General features: G+C 46.2%; 1 protein-coding gene across 2 annotated transcripts in view; it reads left to right on the top strand.

Annotated features, from left to right (window-relative positions):
- Positions 1-21,136, top strand: part of LOC135397056 (sushi, von Willebrand factor type A, EGF and pentraxin domain-containing protein 1-like) — a 28,354-nt gene extending 7,218 nt beyond the window's left edge. The window contains exons 5-18 of one of the 2 annotated variants that reach the window (XM_064628386.1): positions 1,778-1,975; positions 2,103-2,297; positions 2,748-2,933; positions 3,389-3,568; positions 3,646-3,834; positions 3,939-4,174; positions 7,881-8,013; positions 8,142-8,261; positions 12,647-12,862; positions 13,505-13,638; positions 15,428-15,542; positions 17,577-17,744; positions 19,774-19,974; positions 20,485-21,136. In XM_064628386.1, the coding sequence (XP_064484456.1) occupies positions 1,778-1,975; positions 2,103-2,297; positions 2,748-2,933; positions 3,389-3,568; positions 3,646-3,834; positions 3,939-4,174; positions 7,881-8,013; positions 8,142-8,261; positions 12,647-12,862; positions 13,505-13,638; positions 15,428-15,542; positions 17,577-17,744; positions 19,774-19,974; positions 20,485-20,687 (2,474 nt within the window). In that variant the 3' untranslated portion in view covers positions 20,688-21,136. The remainder of the gene's footprint in view (positions 1-1,777; positions 1,976-2,102; positions 2,298-2,747; positions 2,934-3,388; positions 3,569-3,645; positions 3,835-3,938; positions 4,175-7,880; positions 8,014-8,141; positions 8,262-12,646; positions 12,863-13,504; positions 13,639-15,427; positions 15,543-17,576; positions 17,745-19,773; positions 19,975-20,484) is intronic. The other variant, XM_064628387.1, reaches the window with a different exon arrangement.
- Positions 21,137-26,614: the final 5,478 nt, after the last annotated feature.

Below are 26,614 nucleotides of genomic sequence, written 5' to 3'. Positions count from 1 at the left end.
AGCGATAGTTATCGTTATAGTTAAAGTTCGTGCCCATCAGAGCCGTTGTGGTGGGATTTCGCAAGAGCTTGTAGCGAATCATGGGCCGAAGTTTCTTTTTATTCGGTGTTAGCGCCGCGAAGCAACTGTGGCTATGGGCGGCGTACAGATGTGGACAGATGGAGAGAGGGCACAGGAAGGAGTGGGCCACAGGGATGTTAGTATGCGTCCTGGGCCGACTTCAGGGGGAAAAGTGTGCCGACATTCGTCTGGGAAGTCTTGGGAAAACCCTGGGAAAACCTCAGACAGCACAGCCAGTGGTCGAAGTGGGCCAAAGTGATGCATTTGTAGAGGAGGTGGTGTTCCTCTACATGAGTCCTGACCGGCGATGATGGACTGCCCCAGCGGGCAGATGGACGTGACCTCACGCTAGGACGGTGCCGGTAGAACTGGCTGCCAGGCGCAGTAGCGCGCGGCAGCAGAGGCACGTCTTCGTCGTCATCCACGGGCCGCCACATCACTCCCTCCTCAGACGCGGAGCGCAGCATGCGGTTGATGTCCGCGTCGATACCATGAAGAGGAGAATGACTACGACTCGTGGATGGTGGACGACTGGATAGACGGCTTGTGATTGTGGTTGTTGATGCAGCAGTAGCGGGACGGCGGGAACAAGAGCGCTTCGATCCGGGCGGGTTCCAGTGATGAGATGTGAACGCTGAGTGCTTGGCTGCTTGAGTGGTTGCTGATTGTGTTCAGCGGCGCTGAGTGCGTTGCGTTGCGTTGAGTGATCGTTGCTGCGTTGCTTGTTGCTGAGTGTCGCTCAGTAAGTGTGTTGAGTGATCGTTGCTGAGAGCTGATTGTTGCTGGGTGAGTGCGTTGCTGAGTGGGGCGACAGTACCGCGACCGGTACGGGAGCGTGAATGCTGGTTGTCGCCAGAGAAGTGCCGGGGAGGACCAGCGTGAAGCAGGTGGAGACCGGAAACTCAGCTCACTCTGGTATGGAAACTTGCGGATCCCCTGTGGAACTGTGTTCCAGTGCGACGTGGCTGCTAGAGGGTGGTTCGCTGCTGGTTTGCCGCCGAAAATTTTAGGATGGTGAATGGCCGAAATACGCCGGACATGGTGTTCGTTGTTCGGGTCACCAAATGTGGAGGACGATGGTCTACCTACCGCGTTAAGGGATAACGACAAGTTTAGCTTCGTAGGGGAATACGTGGGGATGCAATATGTGATTCGTGGGGAACCCATGAGCTTCGTGGGGATAATGATGGTGACGGTAATGATGATGATGACGATGACAGAACAAAGCAAACAAGCCAAAATGATTATGGAATGAGTAAAGTAGTTCATGTGTATGGCCAGAGCCCGTGTGCTTCAACAACACTGATGCTGAGTGTCCAGTGTTGCTAGCTCCGACTGGAAAAAGGTGACAACGTTCGCTTTAGCGTACGCCTGGCAGTATGTGTTGCTCCATACTCTCCACGACACTACAGTAGTCTGGGAGGCTGCTTTTCCTATGTTGTGTAAGTGTACAGTAAATCTGGAATAAATCATAGCACTTCCCTTCTTAAGCATACATATGACGCGTTTAGCACATCTATATGGGCAGACTTTAGCTATAAGCAGACTCAGACACAACACACTTATGTACACTGACTCCGGCGTCGGCCACACGTTTTACCAGGTACCTTCTAGAACAGTGTTCAATTTGGAATTTAACGTTCCTATTCTAGCACTGTGGTTTTTCACACGGATTTTGTTTCCGTTTAACGCCATTGAACGAGTGTCTGTCGCCCAGGTCGCAACTGCAGTTCTCCCGGAACTCCACCGCGCGGCGACGTAGATTATTACAAGGATAGTGTCCTCTATTACGGTGACTGTTGTAAGCATGGCGTTGAAGCACGCTTCACCTGCGATGAAGAGTACGACCTCGTAGGGCAAGAGAGCATAACTTGCCAGAACCGTGAATGGTCAGCTCCGAGGCCACGCTGCAAACGTGCGCAAATTTCCTTCTTTCGTTCCGTCAGTGATTGTATCTTGATACGAGCACTTCAGTGTTGTCGCCTAGGTGCTTGCTGACTGTCGAAATAATGTACATGTACATTTCTTTTCTTTTTTGACAGCCAAGGCAGTGGAGGTGTGCGAAGACCTGGTCGTGCCCAACTCTGTGGTGAGAGCAGACAAATCGGGTGGAGATTATTTCGTTCCAGATGATGAAGCTTTAGTGCATTGCAATCATGGTTACCGACTTAACGGGACTGATTTCCTGGTATGCAACGAAGATGGCACTTGGAGTGACCCCGTACCTTCATGTGTTGGTAAGTCAATAGGACTTGCTTGTCAAGTACAGATATAGCACCTCACACCGTCCGTTGGCCCCAAAATTGTGCTTACGGCGTAGATCCGTAACTACTTGCCTTCTCTGGTGTAAGTGTTGAAAGTATGGGTACGTGCCACTGAAACTTTGTGCTCGTAGAACTTGTTATTCTTCCGGTGTTCATTGTCCAGTGTGAACAAACAACGGCAATAGTACTCGTGAAATGTATTATATTATGGCCTGCCTGAATTGGATTTCATTTGAAGCACAAGGTCAACATCAACTACAGTGCTCAAGCTCATCTGTCATGGTATCGTTCACGTACAGCACGTAACAATGACGTTACATCAATGCGCATGCATTAAACGAAACTTCTTATTCAAAAATGCGAGTAGAACAATGAAATGTCGTTTGCGGTATATCGCCCCATAATATCAATTGTGCATGACAGAGTACAACTGCACTCGAGTGGACTTCGGCCCCCATATCATCGTGGAAGAGTTTGTGAACAGCAACGTCACTGAATTCCCCGTCGACAGCCGAGTCTACCCGAAGTGCGAAGAGGGTTACATGCTCAAGGGCGCATCCAGCCTGATCTGCACGGGAGGCGGATGGTCTGGAAAGCCAAAGTGCCGAAGTACGTCGGAGTATTTGAGCTGAGTATTTGAGTATTTCAGGCAGTCGCGACAGTCAGCCGCAGGAGTGAGCCCGTGCATGAACTTGTACGGGGAAATATCCTTCGAATTTAGCACCAAACTCTGCTCTTTGCGGCTCACTGGCTCACGCTAGCATATTAGCGCGCATTTAGACACAGCCTTCCACCTCTCAGCCTTCTTTGCCAATGTTCAGTATACGATTTACGCTGTCGGACATATTTCTGTCCCATGATAGGAAAGCTTTATGCAACAGAGCTTTGTAGGTGCCGAGACTGCTGTGGATCTTTAAGGTCCTACAATTTACGTCATTCGATGACGCAATAATGACATTCTTTAGGACCTTTCGGTCCCCATACTGGGAATCCCTACTCACGGGATGGCACACTCTCTCCTATATTATTTCCGTCTCAACGAGGTCTCCTGTATATCTGCCCAGGGATCCACTGTGGCCGTCCATCGGTGCCAGAGTTCGGTTGGATGAAGATCGATACCTCGTTCATAGGAGACGTAGCTTCATTCGGCTGCCAAGAGGGGTATAAGCTGATTGGTCACGAGAACCGCTTTTGCCTCAACAACGGGGTATGGAGTGGATGTGTGGCACGTTGCGTCTTGGAAGGTACCGTATACGGAAGCAGACAGTTCAAGCTCATTCACCCATAACCTTGTCCCACACATCTCCGCTGCGAAAAACAGAGGGGCTTGTGGCTCAACGCGGTTGCGAGAGCCCGGGTATACCAGACAATGGCGTGAAGAGTGGAAGGTCTTACAGACCCGGAGCAAACGTCACCTTTGCCTGCAATCCAGGTTATAGCCTTCGAGGGCAGGATACGATCTCTTGTGACCACAGGGGGTTCTGGTCACATCCACTTCCAACTTGCATAGGTAAAGTTATGAATAGCTGTGGACATATCTTCAAGCCATGTTCGAAGACAGAATCCGGCTTTAGGAATGCTTGTCTAATATATTGACTCTGTTCGGCATTTCAGGGAAGTTCTACTACGACATGCCGTCGAACGTGGAGGAAAGGTTGATGAAGCCACTGAGAATCATTCAAAACATGTCGGATACCTTAAATACTCCGGTAGAGAGCAGAGCAAGGGTGCTGAACCTGAATGTATCAGGCGTTCGCCACGTGGCCTATTTCGTTATCGACGCGTCTACCAGCATGGGCGAAAGAGACTTTTGGAAAGGCGTCGCCTTGACGAGAGCCATAATTATGAAGGTATGTAACGTCTGTCCGAGAAACAGGATGGATATAAACAATTACAAGACTATGAATGAATGAATTATTGCGAGACCGGTGGCATGGAACAAAGGACAAACACGGGGACAACCGCAATTTTCAACCTTTTTTTTTACTTAACCCGTTTTTGCTTAACATCAGAGAGAACTGAACGGCCACGACATGTCCATATTGAAAGGCCACTCGTCCTCAGAAACCGTGTGTGTGAATTTGCACATGAGTAAAAGAGGTAAAAACTTTCACTGAAATTATTTTTTATTTAGTGTTAGCGCCGCGAAGCAACTGTGGCAATGAGAGCCGTACAGACGTGGAGAGAGGATAGCAGGAAGGAGTGGGGGAAGGAGGGAGCACTGAAGTCCTTAAAAATGACAACGACAAGGGGCGAACACCGAAAGTCAAAACACTGATGATCGTCCCGTTTCGTTGTCAGTAGTAGAGGCCCAAGGATACTGATACCGAGAGGATACACATGGAGAGGACATGGATACCGAGAGCCATCCCAATAAAGCCTTAGATATATAGGGGGATATTTGAAGCCAAGATCGCCAGCGCGTTTCCATCTCGCATTCGGACATACATTTGCCCGCCCATCTTATTCCGTCCTCTAGCCAATTCCACATACGTTACATCCTCTCACCATTCTTCCCTACAACATAGCATGCTTTCCTTCTCTCACCCGGACATGCAAGCAATAGGGATAGACATTTGTACATGTGAAAATATCTTATTGAAGCCAATGGTGCTGGGAATTGTGCCAGTTGTAATGCCAATCAAGTGAAGGAGAAAAAACCAGCCGAAAAACCTTCACAACCTGAAAAAAAAAACACAACACGAGACAGTACATATTCACATAATAAAGAATACATATTGTAGAGGACGATGGTCTTCCTCTACATGAGTTCTCACTGGCGGTGATGGAATGTCCCAGCGGGCAGATGGACGTGGCCTCACACTAGGACAGTGCCGGTAGAACTTATGTAGAGGAAGACCATCGTCCTCTACATTTGGTGACCCGAACAACGAACACCATGTTCGGCGTAATTCAGCCATGCAACATCCTAAATTTTTCGGCAAACCAGCAGCGAACCACCCTCTAGCAGGCAAGGCGCACCGGGACCACTGTTCCACCTGGGACCCGCAGGGAGACCACAGTAAGCTGACTTTCCGGCCTCCACCTGCTTCATGATGGACGTCCCCGGCACTTCTCTGGCGGCAACCGGCATTCACGCTGTCGTACCGGTCGCGGTACTGTCGCCCATTCAGCAACGCAGTAAAAGACACACTTACTCCTTACCAATTTCACAGCTTCCATATGGGTACGATTCAATAGGATTGAAAAGGTATCTTGTGCTCTCTATAGCCACCCATTGACATCAGCAAGCCATCACACAGAAAGGATATACACGGTCCCCACCAAAAAAGGGCCAGTGGCTAAAGACAAAATGGAGCGCTCTACACAAATGGAACCAACTGTACGTGCTTGGCAGTTGTGTGGTCTATCCAAATTTTTTTTATCGCCCTTTGTCAATTAATTAGCGGCAATTAATTTCCTAACTTTTTAATTATCGGTTTTAGCTCTCAGATGTCCATAGGGAAGTTGTAGTATATGTCGAAAATTACACAACTGAAGTGGTTCGAGGTCGCTATGGCTTGTGGTTTCGTTTTTTCCCGGGATTAAAAGTTGGTTTCAAATGCTGGGCGGACCACAGATCGCTGCCCACAATCCGGCACCCGCGCGCGACGATTCCAGCGCCCTCCGGCGTACATTGACCTTGAGATTAACGCTTGGAGACCATCCTTGGGCCACGTCACACAAGAGGGCGATACCTCCTTTCACCTGTTTCGCGATACACCTATCAGAGTGCACCGCAATCGTTGCGCGCGGGCGCCGAATTATGGGGAGCGCTCTGTGGTACGCGCGGCTTCTGAAACCAATTTTTAAACCCGGCTAAAAACGAAACCACAAGCCATAGTAACCTCGAACCACTTCAGTTGCGTCTTTTTCGACATGTACTACAACTTCCTCAATGACATCTGAGAGCTCAAACCAATAATCAAAAAGTTAGAAAATTAATTACCGCTAATTAATTGACAAGGGATGACGAAAAAATATTTATGGATAGACCACACAACGGCCAAGCACGTACAGTTGGTTCCATTTGTGTAGAGCACTCTGGTTTTTTTTAGCTCTTGGTCCTTTTTCGGTGGGACACCCTGTATTAAAGAATGCATGCACAATTTTACAAGCAAAACTATTTATTATTGGCAATCATCATATCTTACACAAAAATTTTCCACGAATCGGAATTAAAACACAATGTTTTGTATCAAAGGACACAACTTTCAATTAAAGAATATATTTACTTACTCCTTAAATCCATTAGCCCTTGTAATTTGAAGTGAAATTAAGACCCCTCTGTATCATACGTTAGCTGAGGAAAATTGTCAGTGACCCAATGATGGTGGTCACGTATACAAATCTCAGAGGTGTTATAATAAAAGTTGTAGTTTTGATTGTTATCATATTGATTAAGAATATCTGCTTTCATTAAAATTTGTGTCCTTTGAAATAGAAACATTGTGATGCTTGTCAATAATAAAATAGTTCATCTTGTGAAATTTTGTATGCATTGGGTTTCATTCTTTAATGTATCCTTTCTGTGTGATAGCTTGCTGGGGTCAATGCGTGGCCATAGAGACTGCTAGATACCTCTTCCATTCTATTGAATCGTACCCATATGGAAGCTGTGAAATTGGTAAAGAGTAAGTATATTGTCTATGTGTATTCCTTATTATATGAATGTGTACTGTCTTTTGTCGCGTTGTTTCTTTTTCAGGTTGTGAGGGTTATTTATTTCGGCTGCGTTTTTCTCCTCCACTTCATTGGCATTACAGTTGGCACAATTCCCAACACCATTGGCTTTAATAAAATATTTTTACATGTACAAATGTCTATGTCTATTGCTTGCATGTCCGGGTGCGAGCAAGAGAGCACGGTATGTTATGGGGAAGCATGGTGAGAGGATGTAATGTATGTGGAATTGGCTGGAGAAGGAATAAGACGGGCGGGAAAATGTATGTCCGAATGCGAGAAGGAAAACCTTGCATGCACGAGAAGGAAAGGCTCCAGGTATCCTACTATATATACAGCTTCATTGGGATGACTCTCAGTATCCGTGTGTAAGGGTCTGGCCGTCCGACTCCTTGGGTCCCTACTACTGTTGTCGTTTATTTCAAGGACTGCACTGCAAGGTTTTTACAGCCTTTAATCATAAATTACAACCAACAATTAAGCCCGGATTTTTCGCTAATGTGCACCTGGTTCATATCACACGGCCAGCTCGAAATTTTTGCATTGCAATCTTGCAATTTTGCAAACGTGGGAAAAGTCGTGTGGATCTACCTAGGTCTGCCTTTTCTTCCAGTTAACCTCGCCGCGTTCAAAGTGAAATCATGTATGGCATCGGTGCATGTTGTGCAACCGTAATTCGTCGCCGGTTATCGGCGCATCTTGGGGCAACGCTGTGTTTGTCGATGCCTACTACGCTGAGCAATTCTTCGTTTCGTCCCCTAACTCCTGGTATCGAAATGGATCCACTATTGGTTTGTGTGTGTGGGGGGGGGGGGGGGTACGGTGACACAGCTGATCCTATGACATATCCAATACCTGCTCTGATGCTCTCAGATCAATGTCACACAGCGAGGCCATCGCGTTGGCGTGGTAACATTCAGCAACAGCGCCACGAGTGTTGCAAAGCCCCACGTAGACGTCTCAATGGATATGGTGCTTGAAAAACTTCGTAACATATCTTACACGAGTAAGTTACCTGTACATCTGATACCTTACAGAATTTAACATTCATAGTCAAGAGACCTTGCTCTTTGCAAACATTTTAGATGTCCAGATATGTGGAAATGGATCATAGACATTCGTTCTCACTTTCAGAAGGAGGAACTGATTTGAAGGCAGCGTTGGCTCAAGTAGAAAAAGATTTCCATACTGCTAGACGCAAGATTCTTCAAAGCCATGAAAAGCTGCATATAAGCATCTTCCTGATAACCGACGGTCAGTACATCCACAGTAACTCTAAAGTAGCGACCTTTGTCTTACATTACAAACATGTAACTACGCGATGACAAGAAGGAATTTATCGATAACTGAGATTCTGTAGAGGAGGTGGTGTTCCTGTACATGAGTCGTGACAGGTGATGACGGAATGCCCCGGCGGGCAGATGTTCGTGGCTAACTGACTGGCAGGCGCAGTGGCGCGCGGCAGCAGAAACACACCTTCATCGTTGTCCACGGGCCGCGACATCACTCCCCCCGTCAGACGCGGAGCTGTACCTCCAGAGCGAGCGGTTGAGGTCCGCGTCGGTACGTGGAGAGGAGAAAGAAGGAAGATACGTAGAAGAGCGACGGCTGGGCTTGCGTTTCGTGCTGAACGAGCAGTAGCAGCGGAATGAATGAATGCGGAATCAATGGCGCGGACAAGCGCTGACAGGGCGGGGAGGCAGGGGAGTGCAGGCAGGCAGGTAGGCCGAAGTGATTGAGAGAGGGGGGCGACAGAACCGCGACCAGCTCGTGAGCTGTGAGCTCGTAGTGTTGTCGCCAAGGAGAGTGCCAGGGAAGACCATCGTGAAGCACGGGGAGACCGGGAGTAAAACTCATTGTGGCCTCCGTGCCTGTCCCCGGTGGAACGTCGGCCCCGGTGCCTCTTGACCGCAACTGGATGCGCTGCCAGCACCTTGTATCGAAGCCTGGTGGGAAGGCAAGGTAGGCAGGATTCTCTGGACTGGCATGACGATATGGATGGAGCCGTGCAGTCGCAAGCGGAATACCGCGACCGGAGCGTGATGCTTGGGCCGCCACAATTCTAAGGGGAGTTTTAAACGTGACGCCAAGGGCTAAATAATGCATCACAATGCAAACGCTATATCTTCACTGAGAATGAAGACTGGAGGAGCAGTTCACCTTAATAGGCTATTTCTATATTCGTGTCGCCTCAATAACGACGGAATGTCGAAAGTCGCGTTTTCTCCCCAGTAATCATGTGCGACTTTTCTTCACGGCTCCCACTACAACTTGAATTGGAAATAAAATGTCATTCATTCATGCCCACTGACGGACTGACACGTGTTGCGGTAGAGTAGCAACAGAAGACATGCAGACATGCAGAAAGAAGAGTGAAAGTAAGTCTCGTGCAGTCATTACGAGTACAAAGCATCGCCACGTTTCGCCTCAAACGTCCACGTAACATTGAAGCCGATTCATTTCAAGTTGTGTTTTCAAGTTGTATTTTCGCTGACTACACCTTGGGTGACGAGCCGCTGACGTCGCGTCTGGGGCTCCAAGACAATGCGCATCCAGAAACGTACTCGTCGGTCCCAAGAACATTACTGAGGAATTACAATGGAAGGCGTTGACACAGAGGCAACGGAATGGCTGCCGACACTTCGCAACAGAATAGACAAGTGATTGAATAGTACAGTGCTGGACAAAAGTTTACGGAACACGGTCCGGCGCATTTCTCCCTCAGAGTGACACGCTAGCAGCGAATGGTACCGTTTGGACTTACAAACAGGTGACTGGGTTACCTAGGCACATGTCTGGAAGTCCGTACGGTCCCATTCGCTGCTACTGTGTCACCCTGAGGAACGAATGCGCAGGAGTGTGTTCCGTAAACTGTGTGCTCCGTCCAGGACTGTACAATGTTTATTTTGTTTTATTCCTTCTCAACCGTCGCTAAACGCCTTATCGCACTGTGGTTTAGAACTATTTGGGGACCGTACCTTCAATTATAACACCGGTTCATGTTTAATGGCCATTACATACATTTCATACAAGTAGAGGGGCGAGACGTGGCCACGGTATGCAGGACAGCGCACAGGTTCTGGGGGTACGCCACGAAAATCAGAAGTGTGCAACATATTGATGAAGATGTAAACTGGAATGTTGCGTTCGCTCCGTGTATTCCTGTGCCTTGTGAGTACCGTGACTGGCATTCCAAACAAATGGCCCCGTACCTGCACATTGGCGCAGTATATTGTTCGTTACAATACGTTATTGCTCAAAAGCGCCTGTGCGTGTTTGAAACTTTTTAGCTTGAAAGTAAAGTGTTTTGCTAAAACCCCGAGACTAGGGAACTACATACGACAATAGACACACACGGACAAAGTCTCAAACACAGCTGAAATTTACTTGCCAGACAAACAAATTTAGCAACAGATCAAGGTCAAGGTGGTCCAAGGTCAAGGTGGCAAAGTCGTCAACTTCTCCAAAGACGAGCCGGACGTTACAGACGGGTTGCTAACGCGGTTCCGACAGGAACGGATCTATAGTGTCTCTCGCAATAGCTTTCGCATCAAATCTGTTTCTCTAGCTTTAACAATAGTCACAAAGGACTGTAACCATTGCATGACTCGATGTTTGACAATTTCTGAAGCACGATTGATCCGTATTTCTTTACATCTAGGGCATACTCTCTTAAACGATCGTTTAAAGAACTTTTACTCCGTCAAATATAGCACAACCCGCGAGCTAACGGGATTTCATACACAATGTTTAACTGACATGAATGTTTTTGTGGAGGGTTTGATGTTTTCCAAAAGGGCTGAGGGCGTCTAGACGGAAATCATTCTTGAACACAATGTTCATTTGAAACTTCCGAGCAACAGCCAACAGATCACGAAGAACAATATGCATGGTAATAAGGAATCGCGACGGGGTTAGTGGTCAAAGCATTTGTGTTTGTGTGTGTTTGTGTGTTTGTGTGTGTGTATGTATATGTGGGGGGGGGGGGGTGAGTGGGTGTGTAGCTGGATGGAGTATGCTGACTGCCAATTTCTGTAGGGTAGTTGCAACAGGAGCTGAGAATACCCCGTTTCGACAGACGATCCATTTGACGTTCAAGCTGGTGTGCACACGACTTTAGAGCGTTTGATAGGAGGCCAGCAGCTACACCCCATTTCAATGTCAACTCAATGCTGGGCTCAAGGCTTGGGATCCAATTCCCCATAGAATCAGCACTAAATAGGCTGCAACTTTATTTTCATATCTTACACCTAATGGTTCGCGTGTAAACTGGTAGTGTACTGCTCTCCAGTGGTGAATCACCCCAGGTCATAGTGTCATAGTCAAGATTTAGTTGTTGTTGCTGTTGTTGTTGTTGTTGGGTTGCAAGTTGCTGTTGCTGTTGTTGTTGTTGTTGGGTTGCAACAACGGCCTCACATCAAAGAAGTACGAAACATCGTTCGAAGGGAACTCCACCGTAAATATAAGTTCAGGAGCAGAAGACAAAATAACCTGATCACAATCAAGTGAGGCACCATCATCGCAAGATAACAAAACCAAATCATCAACGAATCTTCTTACAATGGCAGTGGTAGACGAAAAATATGATAAAAAAGCCTTGACTACAGAATACGTCGCAGAACCAATACGTCCACCAGGCTTCTGAATCAACAAACTGTCAACAATATTTATGGCGGTTGTCTTTAAATATAGCTCAGGAACACGCAGAAAATCATCGACAGAAATGCCTGCCGCAGACTGGAACCGCACTAGTTTGTTTTCAAGAAAAAATCTCACTCTATGTAAAACTCGATCACACATTCACTATCATTCACACTCACTCCTTTTAAACGGAGTGAGAGTTTCTCGGGAGATAGTCTCGGGGGTTTTAGTAATACGACTTAATATGACTTCTATTCACAAGCTCTCTTGCTTCTTACCCATTCTGTTATTGTGTTAGTCATGTGTTCAAACATGTCATGTGTATCGCACTTTCCATGAGAGACGGTGCGGAAACACTCGCAGGCAGGGGACGCCGCCCCACCCGCTGTTGTGGAAACGGTACGTGCGACTGGCTTTGGGCATTTCTCGACAGCGTCGGTTGCGACTGAGAAAAGCTCGACGCTCCGGTGCTCAGAAAACGCCTCATGCGGTTGGGCCCTTGAACTCCAGCTGACGGTTTCGCCACGGAACTGAATAGCACTTTGGCGTTTGCTCTTTTCCAATTAGTTCACACTGCTGCCTCTCTGCGTTGGGGGTATGGCACAGATGGAGTGCAGACGCGGCTTTCGTTTTACAGGGTGATTGGACGCATACGTTATCCGTACGAGCAGCGTTTGCATTCGAACAGTGAGCAACCATTCTCATGGAGTCCACTGCGCACGGCACTTTCGTTCATTGGTCAATCGCAACGTTTCCGCGTCGCCGAAACCGCAAGGAGTTCGGTCTTGAGGAACTCGTACGAACTTTTGCGTTTCGTAGTATTACATTTCGTTACGTTACGTAGCGTTACGTAGTACTAGTAGCGTTTCGTTTCGTAGTACTACATTCCCATGATAGCCGCACGGCGCCGCATCCCTAACGCATGAAGATGCAACAGATTGAACTAGGAAGTGAACTAGGTACATTACTTAACGTGTGTCCTGCACGCACTGTTACAGGAAAGGCTAACTTGGGCGGGAGTCCAAAGCAAGTTTTGGCTAAGCTGAAACGAAAACCACACCAGGCTGAAGTCTACGCCATAGGCGTAACCAGTACTCCCAATCGAGAAGCTCTGGAGGGTTTAGTGTCCAGTCCAGTAGATGACCATTTGTTCATTCTTCGGGACTACGACAGCATTGTGTGGCTAGCAGAGAAGCTCACCAACGGGACTATAGGTAAGATCCCATGCGCTCGCATGGAGAGACCGTCGTCAAGCCCACTCAACGAAGGCACTAGAACCCGCGCAGGAGCATGTGCGGTAGGTTTATGTTCTAAAATGATAAAGGAAAAACCCAGTGCAAGGGGACAACGAAAGGGACAAAAAACGAGACAAACACAGCACTGACTGCCAACCAAAGACTTTTCTTTGCGAAGCATCCCTGCTTATACCACCAAAAATATCATCTCCTTTCCCTCCTCCCTGTCGAACGATCCAGAACTGCCGGGCAGCACTTCCCAAGCAGCACAATGTACTGAAAGTCGAGTGCAATAGGGGTGGGCGGTGTGTGTCTGATCAATGTTCTTTAGTTTCACGAGTCCATGACAGACCGAAAAGGGCGAGCTCTTTCAAATGTACCACCACCGCTTCCATGACAGACCTTTAGAGGAAGATGTTAGCCGTTCGGAGGCGCCATGGTGCAAAAAGCAGCGGTATCAAGACAGATAAAAAATAAGGAAAACTCGAAATCGAGACGACAATCAAGAAAATTTAGGATCCCCAACATTCCCTTTTGCTTCTCAGATATTGGATAGATTCAGTTCCTTCTCTTCCTCCTTGTGTTGCCCTGTCACCCACTCACGCTGTTGCATCCTGGCAGACTATTCCGTATGTGGGAGCACCCAGAGGCACAATATTGACACCGGTAAGGAAGATGGACCTCAGGCCAGGATCGCAGGCGGTGAAGATGTCGAGACGCCCTGGCCTTGGATGGTGAAACTCAATAGGTCAGGTGTAAGTTCGTTTTCTGTACACGAATTATAGCAAGACACGCATGAAGAGTCGCCTGTATTGGAAGACTCGTGCTAATGTCTAAGAGTACGGCTCTCGACGACAAAAAGTTTCTGTCGGCGGTACCGCAATGCGCCTACGTAAAATAAGAACCTGATGCCTAGCTGTAAACTTGACTTGTGCTTCCTCGACATACGCGTTCTGGCTCTCCGATTGGTAAGACGACACGTATGGACGTTTTTGCATCCCACAAACCGACGTCATGACGATGCCCACTTGAGTGCGGCCAACAACGGCACGCTAGTTCGACTAGTTAGTTCGTTTGCTGTTCTTGATTTCGGGTGACCTCTCATAGTTTCTGTTTACGGAACTGCCTGTCTCTGCAACATTGTATCAGTTTCTATTGTTTTCCGAAAAGTGGAGTTCCATGCACGCACACGTGGTTGAATTGTGTGGATCCTACACGCCTGGATTTGCTGTCGTGTTTCGGCGCACTTCAGTTACAGTGCCTCCAGGAAGCGGAAGAAAATCTCTCGCTGAATGGACAGAAGTTGAAGAAAGCGGGAAAAAGTTAAACTGCGAAGTTATACTTTAAAAAGTTAACAAAGTTAAAAGTTAATGATGCGCGTACCTGGGCATTTGCAAACAGCCAACACTACAAGGAAATAAACCGGGAGGTTTCCGTGTGACGTTCAATTCAGATTCCCTTTCACCTGGAGAAAATCTCTAGAGAATCCGGATAGAATCGTGTGGATAAAATTTTTAAAAAATCCACATTATCAAATACATGTCGGTTAAATCCAAACAACCATCATGTGTGGTGTGGTGGAATATGTCGAATACACCATAGTCACATGCGTGCGGTACACCGAAGTTCGTCGCCTTCTATAGTCAGAGTTGACAGCAGTAGAGGGCCGTCCGTTCAGTGTGTCAAAAGTACTCGGGGCCCTCGCATCCCAGTGTAAGGGCTCGTTCCGATATACAGCGCTTTGCTCCAAAGCGCTGCACCACAGCACTGTATTTCCACTGTAGGGTTCGCACTTGCAACGCTTGTCCCAGCGCTATACTTGGTGATCTCACGTGATCGGCGATCACGTGCAGTCACGGCTACAAGAAGCGGGGGGGGGGGGAAGAGGCAGCCCCGTCACGTGAACGCGACGCCGCGTTCTCATTGGTTCAGAGAGCCTACCGCTGGGAGACAGCGGGGGCGAAAGTTCGCCGAAGCTCAACTTCGCCGACCGCTGTTTTCCATCGAGTCGCAGCCGGGAGAGGAGGGAAAAGGAGCGCTGTTTTCCAGTGCTCTGGAGCAAAGCGCTGTATGTCGGAACGGGCCTTAAGGCACCGGGCATTCTCCCGCGCGGTGAAATTTTTCCAAGAGCAGATACACAAAGTTCCGAAACTTTGAGTGTTTGTGGGTTTTGCTGCTGAACTGTTTGTGTATTTTATGACAACTCTGTGCTTGTGATCGCTTTTGTCGGAACCATCACCATCATCGTCGTCGTCGTCGTTCCACCAATTTTTCACCGTGTAACCGGTGCAAGTAATGTGCATTTGAAGCCGAAACCTCCATCTTATTTTTCGTTCAAATCAATCAACCCGGTGCTTCTTCTCATGAGAATATATCAAGTGACGCGGAATTTAATCGAGATGGCGCGTGGATTAAACACTATACGACAGTTGTATTAACAAGCACTGTGAGGTCGACGGTGCTGGGGTTCTAATATGATTGAGTTCATTACAAAGAAAGACCTTAATAAGAGCGCATTACATCTATAACATTGTATACCTGCAGGCTCTGTGCGGCGCCTCTATCATTTCAAGAACTTGGATCTTGACCGCTGCGCATTGCGTTTCCAATGGAGGACGGTACGAGATCGTGAGACCAGAGGAAATCCAGATACAACTAGGTATATGGTATACGATATACTAGGTATTGTTGTTGTAGTAGCTTTGGAGTTGCCGGTACAGCGTTGACGGCTTTCTTCACGCACTGAAGATATACTAAGCTTTGGCTAGATCGGTGGCCTTTGATGGCGCCGTCATTCTGAGCGAAAAGCCACAACCAGGTCAATGTATTATCCAGAGAGTGCCCTGTGGTAGAGGTATAAAAGATGTCCCGCTAAGTAGGGGTCAGATTTTTTTAAAAAATAACGGAGTGCCTTTTTCAATTGCAACAATCTGCGATATATTCTTGGATATATATATATAGATACTCATTGAACGATGCGACAGCACCAGAGGACACGTGTTTCGCCGTGTTTGCGGCTCGTCGGCCCTGGGTAGCCGCAAACACGGCGAAACACGTGTCCTCTGGTGCTGTCGCATCGTTCAATGCGTATCTGTTTCTCTACGTGCAGCCATAGAAGCCATTTTAATCTGTAAGTTTGAATTTCAAACACGTCTAGCATCATTACTTATTTTTTTAATGGCTTTTCCCCCCTCTTTATATATATATATATATATATATATATAAACGGGGGAAAAGCCATTAAAAAAATAATAAGTAAATGATGCTAGACGTGTTTGAAATTTCAAACACGTCTAGCATCATTTACTTATTATTTTTTTAATGGCTTTTCCCCCGTTTTTATAATTCACTGGCTTGCACTGTGGCATTGAGGAGTGCTCAGTCACCCTCCCAGGTGTATATCGCTCGCCGAGTGACCCCTGGTTTGCCAATCCCGAACGATGCGCAGCTACCCAGGGCCGACGAGCCGCAAACACGGCGAAACACGTGTCCTCTGGTGCTGTCGCATCGTTCAATGAGTATCTATATATATATATATATATATATATAAAGAGGGGGGAAAAGCCATTAAAAAAATAATTAAATGATGCTAGACGTGTTTGAAATTCAAACTTACAGATTACAGATGGTGCTGTCGCATCGTTCAATGAGTATCTATATATATATATATATATATATATATATAAAAGTGAAATAATAAGACTTGGACTACAGATTACAGGAACGTTAACAACAACTAATTTATTTATTGGGCAATTTAACACATAGATTAAAAAAAAAAAAAGAATGGTCGACGTTTCGACAGTGGCACTGTCTTCGTCAGGACAAAAAGCTTTTTTGTCCTGACGAAGACAGTGCCACTGTCGAAACGTCGACCATTCTTTTTTTTTTTAATCTATGTGTTAAATTGCCCAATAAATAAATTAGTTGTTGTTAACGTTCCTGTAATCTGTAGTCCAAGTCTTATTATTTCACTTTTATTCAACTTCGTAGCCGTCTGATATATTAACCTATTTGTTCTATATATATATATATATATATATATAAGGGGGAAAATTAGCAGGAGCTCTTTGGCTGCACGTATAGCATACGTTTGTAAGTCAAACGTCGCAATGCCAGTACTGGACAGCTGTTTCGGGCTTCTTGGGCCTCATCAGCAGTACGCAGGCAGGCAACGTTTGAGCGGATTGGCTCAAACGTTGCCTGCCTGCGTACTGCTGATGAGGCCCAAGAATGTCGAAACAGCTGTCCAGTACTGGCATGGCGATGTTTGACTTACAAACGTATGCTATACGTGCAGCCAAAGAGCTCCTGCTAATATTTTCCCCCTTCACAGTGCTTGTTTGACTTACACACACACACATATATATATATATATAGGGGTAAAGAAGAAGGCGGAGCTTCCGCCGAAACGTAGACTTCCCCAGACCCTTAGTTTAAATGCCAGCTTAATAAATAACTTCCCCTACTCCCTACTTCAGTCTCTGGTGTCTTTTCTCCCCTATCTATATTCAACATCCTGGTCGATCGTTCGAACCTAAATTTTGTACCGTATATATATATATATATATATATATATATAGTCGCCATCTGGCCTCACTAGCGGTCTTGGAGCTTTACATTCATTAGATGAACTAATCATATGAATAACTTCTGTCTGGATCGCATCATGTTTTCATCATCTCATCTGCAGGATTGACGGACACAAGAAATACATCGTCGGTAAAAAATATTCCGGTAAAAAGTATAATACGACACGAAGATTACAACGGAACTACATTCGAGAACGACATCGCCCTTCTTGAACTGCAGAGCAACATGACTTACGATGCGTATATTCGACCCATTTGCCTCCCTCCTGGTAAGCGGAGTATTTCTGATATTTCTTTTATCTTCTCTCGTCTTTTTTCTCTCTCTCTCTCTCTGCGGGAGCCATGCGGGAGCCAAAATAAACTCAATTTAACGAGTAAAAATTTCCCTCTATTTGCCCTTGCGGTCTGAAGGTGGAACCTGCAAAGATCTTGGTTGTGGTGATGAAAGTGTTTGCCGTAGTCGGTCACGCTCAGGCGACCAACGTCACGACTAGTGCAGGGGTGATCGTGCAGCCTGGGCCAACTTCAGAGGGAACAGTGTTGGCATTTGTCCTAGAACGTCTGAGAAAAACCAAGGGAAACCACCGAGAGAGCACAGACGGCGCTCGGAATCGAAACCGGGTCATCTGCCTGTCTACACTCTTAAAAACGAACTTCACCGCATAGCACGCTCCTAGCCAACCATCTACTCGAATGATATCGCTGTGTGTCCTGATCTGTTCAAAACGGTAGGCGTACGCCTTTTTTGTGACACTTATGCTGTTCATAATTGTCACAAAAATGGCGTACGCCTCCCGTTTTAAGCAAATCAGGGCAGATAACGATATCATTTGAGATGATGGTTGGCTAGGAGCGTGCTGTGCGGTGAAGTTCATTTCTAAGAGTGTAGGCGTGGAATGTCGTCATCGTAGGCCTCGGGGGCTGCTCCGCAAACATTGAAGCAGAGCACCACGTGCGGTGGTGGTAGTGGTGGTCAGAGGTCTCGCTGTTGTCGCCCTCACCACGGGCAATGGCCCACAGCCAATACTGTGGTCAATATCTTGTTCCGATTGCACGCGCACAAAACTTCTTCGTCTGACTTCCGTTACCTTGTCGTTGTGCAGTGAACGGTACGAAGAGACAATTTTACAAAGATGCGCGCGCTCCACAAAGCGCGCAGCGCAAAGCAGCATGGGAACTTTGAGCGATACTGACTGTTCCGTCGTCTGCTTCTGACGCTGTTGCTGCGCACATTGGGAATGCTGTTGTTGTTCTTCTTCTACCTCTGTCTCTTGCCGTATCGTTATGCTGTAAGACGCTACCCGATCCCATGAGCCCTCGTTTGCCACATGTGGCGCTTGCTTTTGTAAAAATGTGTATTCGCACCAGCGACTGCCTACACCACCTAGAAACAAGGCCTGTTCTAGGGCGTCTTTAGGGTTAAGGCAGTACTATTTTCGAAACGTGATGTGGGCAAGCTTGCGTTTGTCCTATCCTACCGTTTGCAATACAGGGTATATTCGGACTTGGTCATGTATTCGGGGACTCCAGTGACGTTCATCACAGCGGCGACTATATAGCGTATTTCTAATGGTGGAGGGCACTGTGTTGCTAAAATATCACACTTGGCACTCTACTACGAAACATGTGCGGAGGATAGGGTAGCCCGCCATCAAACTTAAAATTTCGATACCCGCTTTGTTCTCTGCTGAAGAACTGTATTACGACAAAATCACCCTAAGGAACATCGTCTAAGGAAGCACGGAGAGGCATGTCATTCATCATATGGAATGTCGGTATAATTTTAGTGCATCGAAATTGTCACAAACGTCTTGCGCCACTCATTCTGACATCAAAATGTGAAGTAATTTTACAAAGTTAAAGGGGACACTAAACAGGTCGCCGAACATTTCCCACTTAACGCGCCCGATGAAGGAACGTGGTTCATAATATCCAGTTATGTAATTCCTTCGCCTGTTTCGAGCGTGCTTACCAATAAGCAATGTAATTCAAAGAGCATAATCCGCCTGCGTCTCGATCTCCTTCCTTGGGCTTGGAATACGCTACGGCAGTTGGTCCCTACGGGAGGGAGAGGGTAAAGCACGTGACGAGGTGTACTGTACAATCACAAAGCAGCGATAATGGAGTATTCGTACATTGGTCCACAGGGGAGGCCACATGCACCTCACCGTAAAATGTTGAAATGGACCGATGCTCCACGGGCAATAGGGGATACAGGAAAACCGAAGAGTGCCACAGCTGACCTACTTGCGTAGCGTATTACCGCTACCTCGCCATTATCGTTACTTCGTTTTGCAGGGAAACTTCGGAGCAGCAGCCATTTCTACCCTGCGAAGAAGCATGCATTTGCTATTGGTTGGGGAAAAAGCGGCACCTGGAACACTATGCAAAAATTACAACAAGTCAAGATCACCATCCACGATGACGCGACGTGTACCTCTGCACATAAGAACCACACCTATACGGACAACATGATGTGCGCTGGTGGTTACGGGGAAGGTACGTCAGTTTTCATTCCACCCGCTTTCCTGATGCGTTCAAACCGAACCGAAGGTTGGCGTTATACCAAAACGCACAATGTGCGACAGTTAAACACGAGCAGGGCGATCACGGACAGCATTCTTCTGGCGTGTTCAACGAACGAACACTGTCTAGAGCTCCTTGCATTCAAAAAAAAATATTGTCGCCCTTCGCGTGCAGTCTCATACTCCGTGTACAGTCCATGTATAGTTCGTACATCAGATACCTTTCGACACGGGAAAATAGTGATAAAATTCTGCAGCATCATAACAGAGGCTGTTTGTTTCTAATCGAGGCAATTTTTTTCATAAAAACGCTATGAGAGCATCATGAATACCGTTTTCGCAGATAGATTATACGACGCCAGGCAGACATATTTCTATCACACACGTACATACATGCACATAGTTATCTGGCGATATAAAGTCATGAATTATTATTACTATTGTACATGAAGAGAGTGAAGTGCAACTGTGGTTATACTTCCAGGTGACTCCTGCAAGGGTGACAGTGGTGGACCATTGATGCAAGGTGTTACCAAAGACGAATATATCTGGACCCAAGTGGGCATCGTGAGCTGGGGCCAGGGTGAAGGATGTAAAAAAAGCGGCAAACCCGGCGTCTATACCAGGCTGTCGAGATACAGGCCATGGATAGATCAATACGTGCCAGACGCGCAAGAAAGTCCATAACTGTTACATACGAGATCCAGCCAACTATCTCCAATCTCCATCCCTTGGCGGAGTAGTCCCCTATCGGCGATGTCGCGCACGAAGGAACTATACCAATACAGTCTCCGAGGTAAGGCCACGCAGGGCCACCTGTTCGGGAGAGCGCACCATCGCACACTCGGCGTCGTCTGCTAGGGAGAGCAGTTGAGCGCGGCCTCCCTCGGGGAGGGCATTGGTATAGTTCCTTCGTGCGCGACATCACCGATAGAGGATCGCTACGCCTCGGGCTAGAGGTTCAAGACAAATGTGTCCCAAACAGTACACCTATAAACAGCACGACCGATGCAGCTGGAACCTTCCTCTACTCTGTTGTTGTTATTTGATGAATGTAACGATGTAACGCTTGGGCAAAACAGGCATGAAAAAAAAATACGTATTAACTTTAAACTTATTAAAACTTAAAAACAGTATTCTGTTTTACATTTTTGCAAACGTATAGAACATTTGCCACGTGCCGAATTGGGCACGGCAAATACATAGTTCACATAAACGAATATTTACCTAAATTTGCGGATTACACTGTTCCTCTGCATTCCAACTTACATACAGGCAGACGTGTACATAATGCGTTACAACTAATTGCATTACGAGTAATCACGAGTAATTTTGGAATAATTTTGCGAGTAATCGGTTAGTTTTGCGAGCAAGTTTTCAATTAATGTGATTACTATTTTGGGTAATCGATTACCAGTAACCGACTACTTTTCGACTAAACTTAATTCATAAACGAAACCAAACCACAGGCCCCATCACAGCTTTTCTTATCTGCTTTGTTCTCCACAACAACACGCGGAGTTCATTGCAAGAGCATTAATAGGATTCCGCACATGAATTTTGAGTGCCTGGGACATATTGACCTCTTCCTGCCGCGGTCTGCCATATGTACGATGGGTCAAGCTTCCGACATAGTAAGTCACCAGGAAATTCCAAGTTAGAACGTAGCGCAGCAGAGCGTTCTATTGTGAAGACTTAAAGGGTCAATGCCGTAGAATGACTTACACAGAGAGATTGCTGAGAACAAAGAGTTTGTGGTTTCAGTTGTCCTTCCCCTTTGTGTTTTCCTCATTCATCATCGTTAATTTATCTGCCGTTGTTGTCCTTCCTCTTCAGCACTGCCCTCTTGTCATTTATCGCAATGGCTTTAGCTTTTCGGAAATGTTTACGATGATGGAGAGAAGAAAAAAATATGTTGTTTACGTGCATAATGCGTTTGCATAAACTGGTAATTCGCAATAAGGCTGCGTTAGACGCGGACAGCACTGAAATTACATTGTAATTGCTATTCGCCGATAACTCTCGGGTAACACGAAAAAAAAAAAAAACATCGAAAAACTCCGATTTCGCGAGAATCAATAAACATCGAAAAACATACGCCGAATCCGTCCAAAAGTAAACATCGAAAACGCGGAACCCTACTATAACCACCGAAAGTAACGAACAAAGTAACACGTTACTTTTTTAGTCGTTACTTGATGACAATTTTAGCCCAGTAATTTGTAACGGTAAAAAAATTACTTCCGTCACCAGAGAAATAGTAATGGTAATCAATTTCCTTTTTCGAGTAACCTGTACAACTTTGCATACAGGGCGCCCAGATCGACTCTCAACTGCATGTAGATCTCGGAATCTTCCGTGTTCGAAAATTTCTTAGTTAAATATCGATAAGTAGCTGTACGCGGTACTTATCAGTGTAGGCCGAAAATTCAAAAAGAGGGAAAAGGGTGTCACGTGTTATTCATTGTTGCAGGAATTATGAGGGCAGGCTTTTTTCTGGCGTATTTATGAGAAAAGAAGTTCAAAACCTATCACAGTTCCGGCAGTATAACTGAAAACCATACAATTTTATGCAGCGGGCAAGATCATGCACGTACTGCAATAGACCTTCTTCAAGCTTTAAGGATGATATGTTAACAGTCAATACAATGAAGAAAACATACACACACACACACACACACACACAAGAGCGAATCTCTCCGACGTAGTCTGCTGTATATCGTGGATCTCCTCGTTTACAGAGCTAAATTGGTGTTACGCAAACATACTATTTCACTGTATGTATGTGCGCCGCGTACGTAACCAAAATACCGTACCGTATTTTCAAAGAATGTGTACACAACCGTGTTCTACTCACGCGTCCTACATCTAAAAAGAGTGCCAAGTTGTGGTGCCATGTGATGTTGCCATTGAGGCAGCGCCATCTCTCGTAAATAGGCTCACCTTGAAGTGGAATAAATATTCCACCGGATTATTCACACGCAATATATTCAGCGCTATATTTCAGGGCCATATCCCGAGACATTTCATCCATAATCAAGACACGTTCACGTGTGAGGAATGAACTGAAAGTCGAAGTACCCCTCTGCTTGTGCCGTTACTTACTAGCATTAATGAAAATGGGAACCGGAAAAAATGTCCCCGGAAGAAATGTCCCCAGAAAAAATGTTCCCGGAAGAAATGTCCCCTGGGGAAAATGTCCCCGGAAAAAATGTCCCCTGAGAAACATGCACTTTTGGTACGCGTGGAATTTTTGCGCAATCCCCGGTTGCGATATTGCCGGCCTTGAAGTCCTCGGATTCAAAATAAATACGAAAATATCTAACCACTCATTAAGTGTTGATACTTTGAAAGCTTGGGCCACTTTCACTTATGATTTCGCGTAGAGAATACACTGCAATCAATTGTCACGTTTGTTGATACAAAGTGCATACTTGGCTGGGATACTCTTATTTTGTTTCTTTCTTCTTGTACTAAAAAGTATATCCTGCATGACGTCACACTGACTCGTGTGTAATCAGAACGCCGGGATTTTGCGACTGTAGATTTTAGGCAGGCAGGCAGACCTCTCGGGTCCCTCCCAACGACACTCCTCCTCCTCCTCATCCTCCTACCAGAGACCAACTACGCCATACGGTAGATTTTAGGCCTGATGACACAGCTATCCTTTCAGGTTTGAGGGAATTAAAAGCGAGACGTACATTTTTCTGTACCAGCTCGCGTGGAGTAGCGGTTAGGATGATCGCCTTCACGCCGAGACTGGGATGCGGCGCGGGTTCGAATCCCCGTACTGCTGTGCTGTCTGAGGTTTTTCCTGGGTTTTCCATCGGACTTTCCTGACGAATGTCGGCAAACCTAGCCCTGAAGTCGGTCCTGGACGCATACTAACCCCCTGCTGTCCACGCCTGTACACCGCGTACAGCAAGAGTTGTTTCGCGGCGCTAACACGGAAAAACATTTTCTCTGCTAATTCGCACAAATGTGAAGTGTCGCAGAAAGGCGTGCGCCGCCCAGTTTCAACAAATCAGGAGAGAAGAAGTCATTCGGAATGGCTAGAAGCATGTCAAGTTCTTTTTTAAAAGTGCGCGGAACGACGTGCTGGGTGATGTGTAAAAAGGAAAATAAAATGCGGGGGGAAAGCAACAAAATTCACAGGCAAAAATGTATTTCAATATGCCTAGCGGTGTCATGCGTTGGGTCTCGGGAGCCCCATGACTGTACAGGCCCCTTTATTGCAAGACACAACGAAGTAAATTCACCAAAACTGACCCTGGTCACCCGCAGCGACTCCCTAGGCAAAGAAATGCTATGTGTGAATAGTAATTTTAAAACGGAATTGAATACGAATAAATTAAGCGACTCGTCGAATAACCGTAATTGGATACATATACAGCATATATTGGAATATAAACATGTACGGTATGCCGTATGCGTAAGTATAGCGCTCGCTCTGTTCTATGCCCTCCATGAGCCGGCCTTACGTGTGGAACTTCGGGACTATTCAAATATATTCGGTTTAGAAGAAACATCAATTCGATTTGGAATTCGAACATTGAATTCCATATTTGATTAGGAAATGGAATATGATATACGATTACTCGCTTCGGTGCTCAAAAATCCAAATATTCATACCGTCCTAGTAAAAAGTCGACGTCCGAAGTCAACCAGGCCACGCGTACCAAAAGTGAATTTTCCTCAGGGGACATTTCTTCCGGGGACATTTCTTCCAGGGGACATTTTTTCCGGGAACAATTTTTCCGGGGTCATTTCTTCCGGGGACATTTTTTCCGGGGACATTTCTTCCTGGACCCAATGAAAATGGTTCCACCAAGCTTCGCAGGTCACGTACGCACTGCTTATTTAGAAACTAACATTATGTCAGTTACGTAATCATTATTTTAAAGGTACATTGAAGCTGCGCAACATTGTTAATTTTATTGTATAATTAACTGTCTAATTGTAGTTCTAATTTTGTCCGAATTGTGTCTTATTGTGTCTAATTGTCTTGTTAACTTCAGTGTTTAATTATTTAACTGTTTTGTTATTTCGTGTTTGTATTGCTTAAAGTAGCACAGAAGTCATTTTTAACACCCAGTTTTCTTCTTATAAAACTGTTAAGTTTGCCAGTAAGATGCACCATGCGAAGTAATTTACACCACAGAGTCATAATTATCGCAGAAACTGAATTTAAAATATGCCGCAAAAAGCGACCGTGCGCAACGGTGGTGAAGAGCAGTACCAGCCTGTGATCTGCCTGGAACCTCGCGCTGACGCTATAAGGACTCGCTCGCTGATTGGCCTAGAAAAATGTTGTCTGCTACTCCGCTGTCATTTGCTACTCGGCTGTTCGGGGTTCTGATAAAGCCTTTCTCCTTGCTCGGTAAAGCTTCGGGCGCTCCTTGTATCCCCAATTCTCCGAGAAAACTGGCAAAACAGGTTTACGGCGGCAAAGGAACAATGCGCTGACCCCCACTGATCGGCAAACCAGAACGAGTCTCATTATGCCGTCATCGGTGACGTGCCATCATACCTCCTCATCCTCGTTATAGCTGGAGTGGCGAGTTAAGGGTGAAGGCGCGGAACTATGTTTATGTGAGTGTTTTTCTGGGAAACAAATTGCACACATCAAAACCTTTCGCGCTATTCGGTATAATGACACACACACTTTCATCAGATGTCTTAATCTGATTTTTTTTTTTTTGGATGGCCCTCTGTACTCCTTTAATTGTTTCGTTAATTTTAATTGTTCTAAGTGCTAATGCGTACACTAAAGTTACCAGTCTAATTGTTCCACGCTATTTCGCCTTCACGGTACGCCGACATTTGTTCAAACAAAACAACCGCTGTGAACTGCCGTCTGCTAAATTTTTCGACGAGCGCGCCCTCCTGCGCAATCGGCGCAAGTGCGAAGAACACTCGGCGAAGTCTGCATCGGAGGAATCTTCCCAAAATGCACCTCTGGAGAATTCGGATGACGCACTATTATGGCGGCGCTTCCGGTGTGTGGTTTGCAGTGCCGCATTTCAGACTATTCTGACGTACCCTATGTTTCCGATTGACTTGCTGGTCCTGACGGCTGCATAGCCGACCTGTAGTCAGCTTCCTTCGTTTTAGAGCCAGTGTTGTCCGTATGGAATGTAGCTCTCCACCCTATACTTGACGAGCAATGGACAGTTGGTGACCACTTCGACACAGTGTTGCCGGTAATTGTTAATGTTAGTTTTCTAGAAAACTATCAGAGCAATTGGGACGAAAATTGCGACGCTAGGGTTCTGAGGGCTTAGGCTATTGAGTAGATAAATATTTTTTTAGATTGCTGCCCTACTGTTTTAGGATACCTTTAGTACTGCATGTAACAAATAACAAATAAAAATATATGGTGGTTGTCTTCTTTTTATTCTAGCGTTCAGACGTTCTGAAAGTGCAATGTGATGTGTCAATCGCGAATGATTCGATCACAGTGAACGAATCACCGGACTGAACTGTGCGTGTCGATTCTTCGATCACGCAAATATCAGTTCAACAGTTCACCAGCTCACCAAGACCACATCCACGATGACATGACATCCACAATCGCAACAGGCACGAACAGACATAAAGAACAAACAACAGCG

Source organism: Ornithodoros turicata, chromosome 6 (assembly GCF_037126465.1).
Source record: "Ornithodoros turicata isolate Travis chromosome 6, ASM3712646v1, whole genome shotgun sequence".
In the NCBI taxonomy this organism is placed as follows: Eukaryota; Metazoa; Arthropoda; class Arachnida; order Ixodida; family Argasidae; genus Ornithodoros; species Ornithodoros turicata.
The sequence above is the reverse complement of the archived record's forward strand: the minus strand, read 5'-3'. Positions and strand labels throughout refer to the sequence as shown.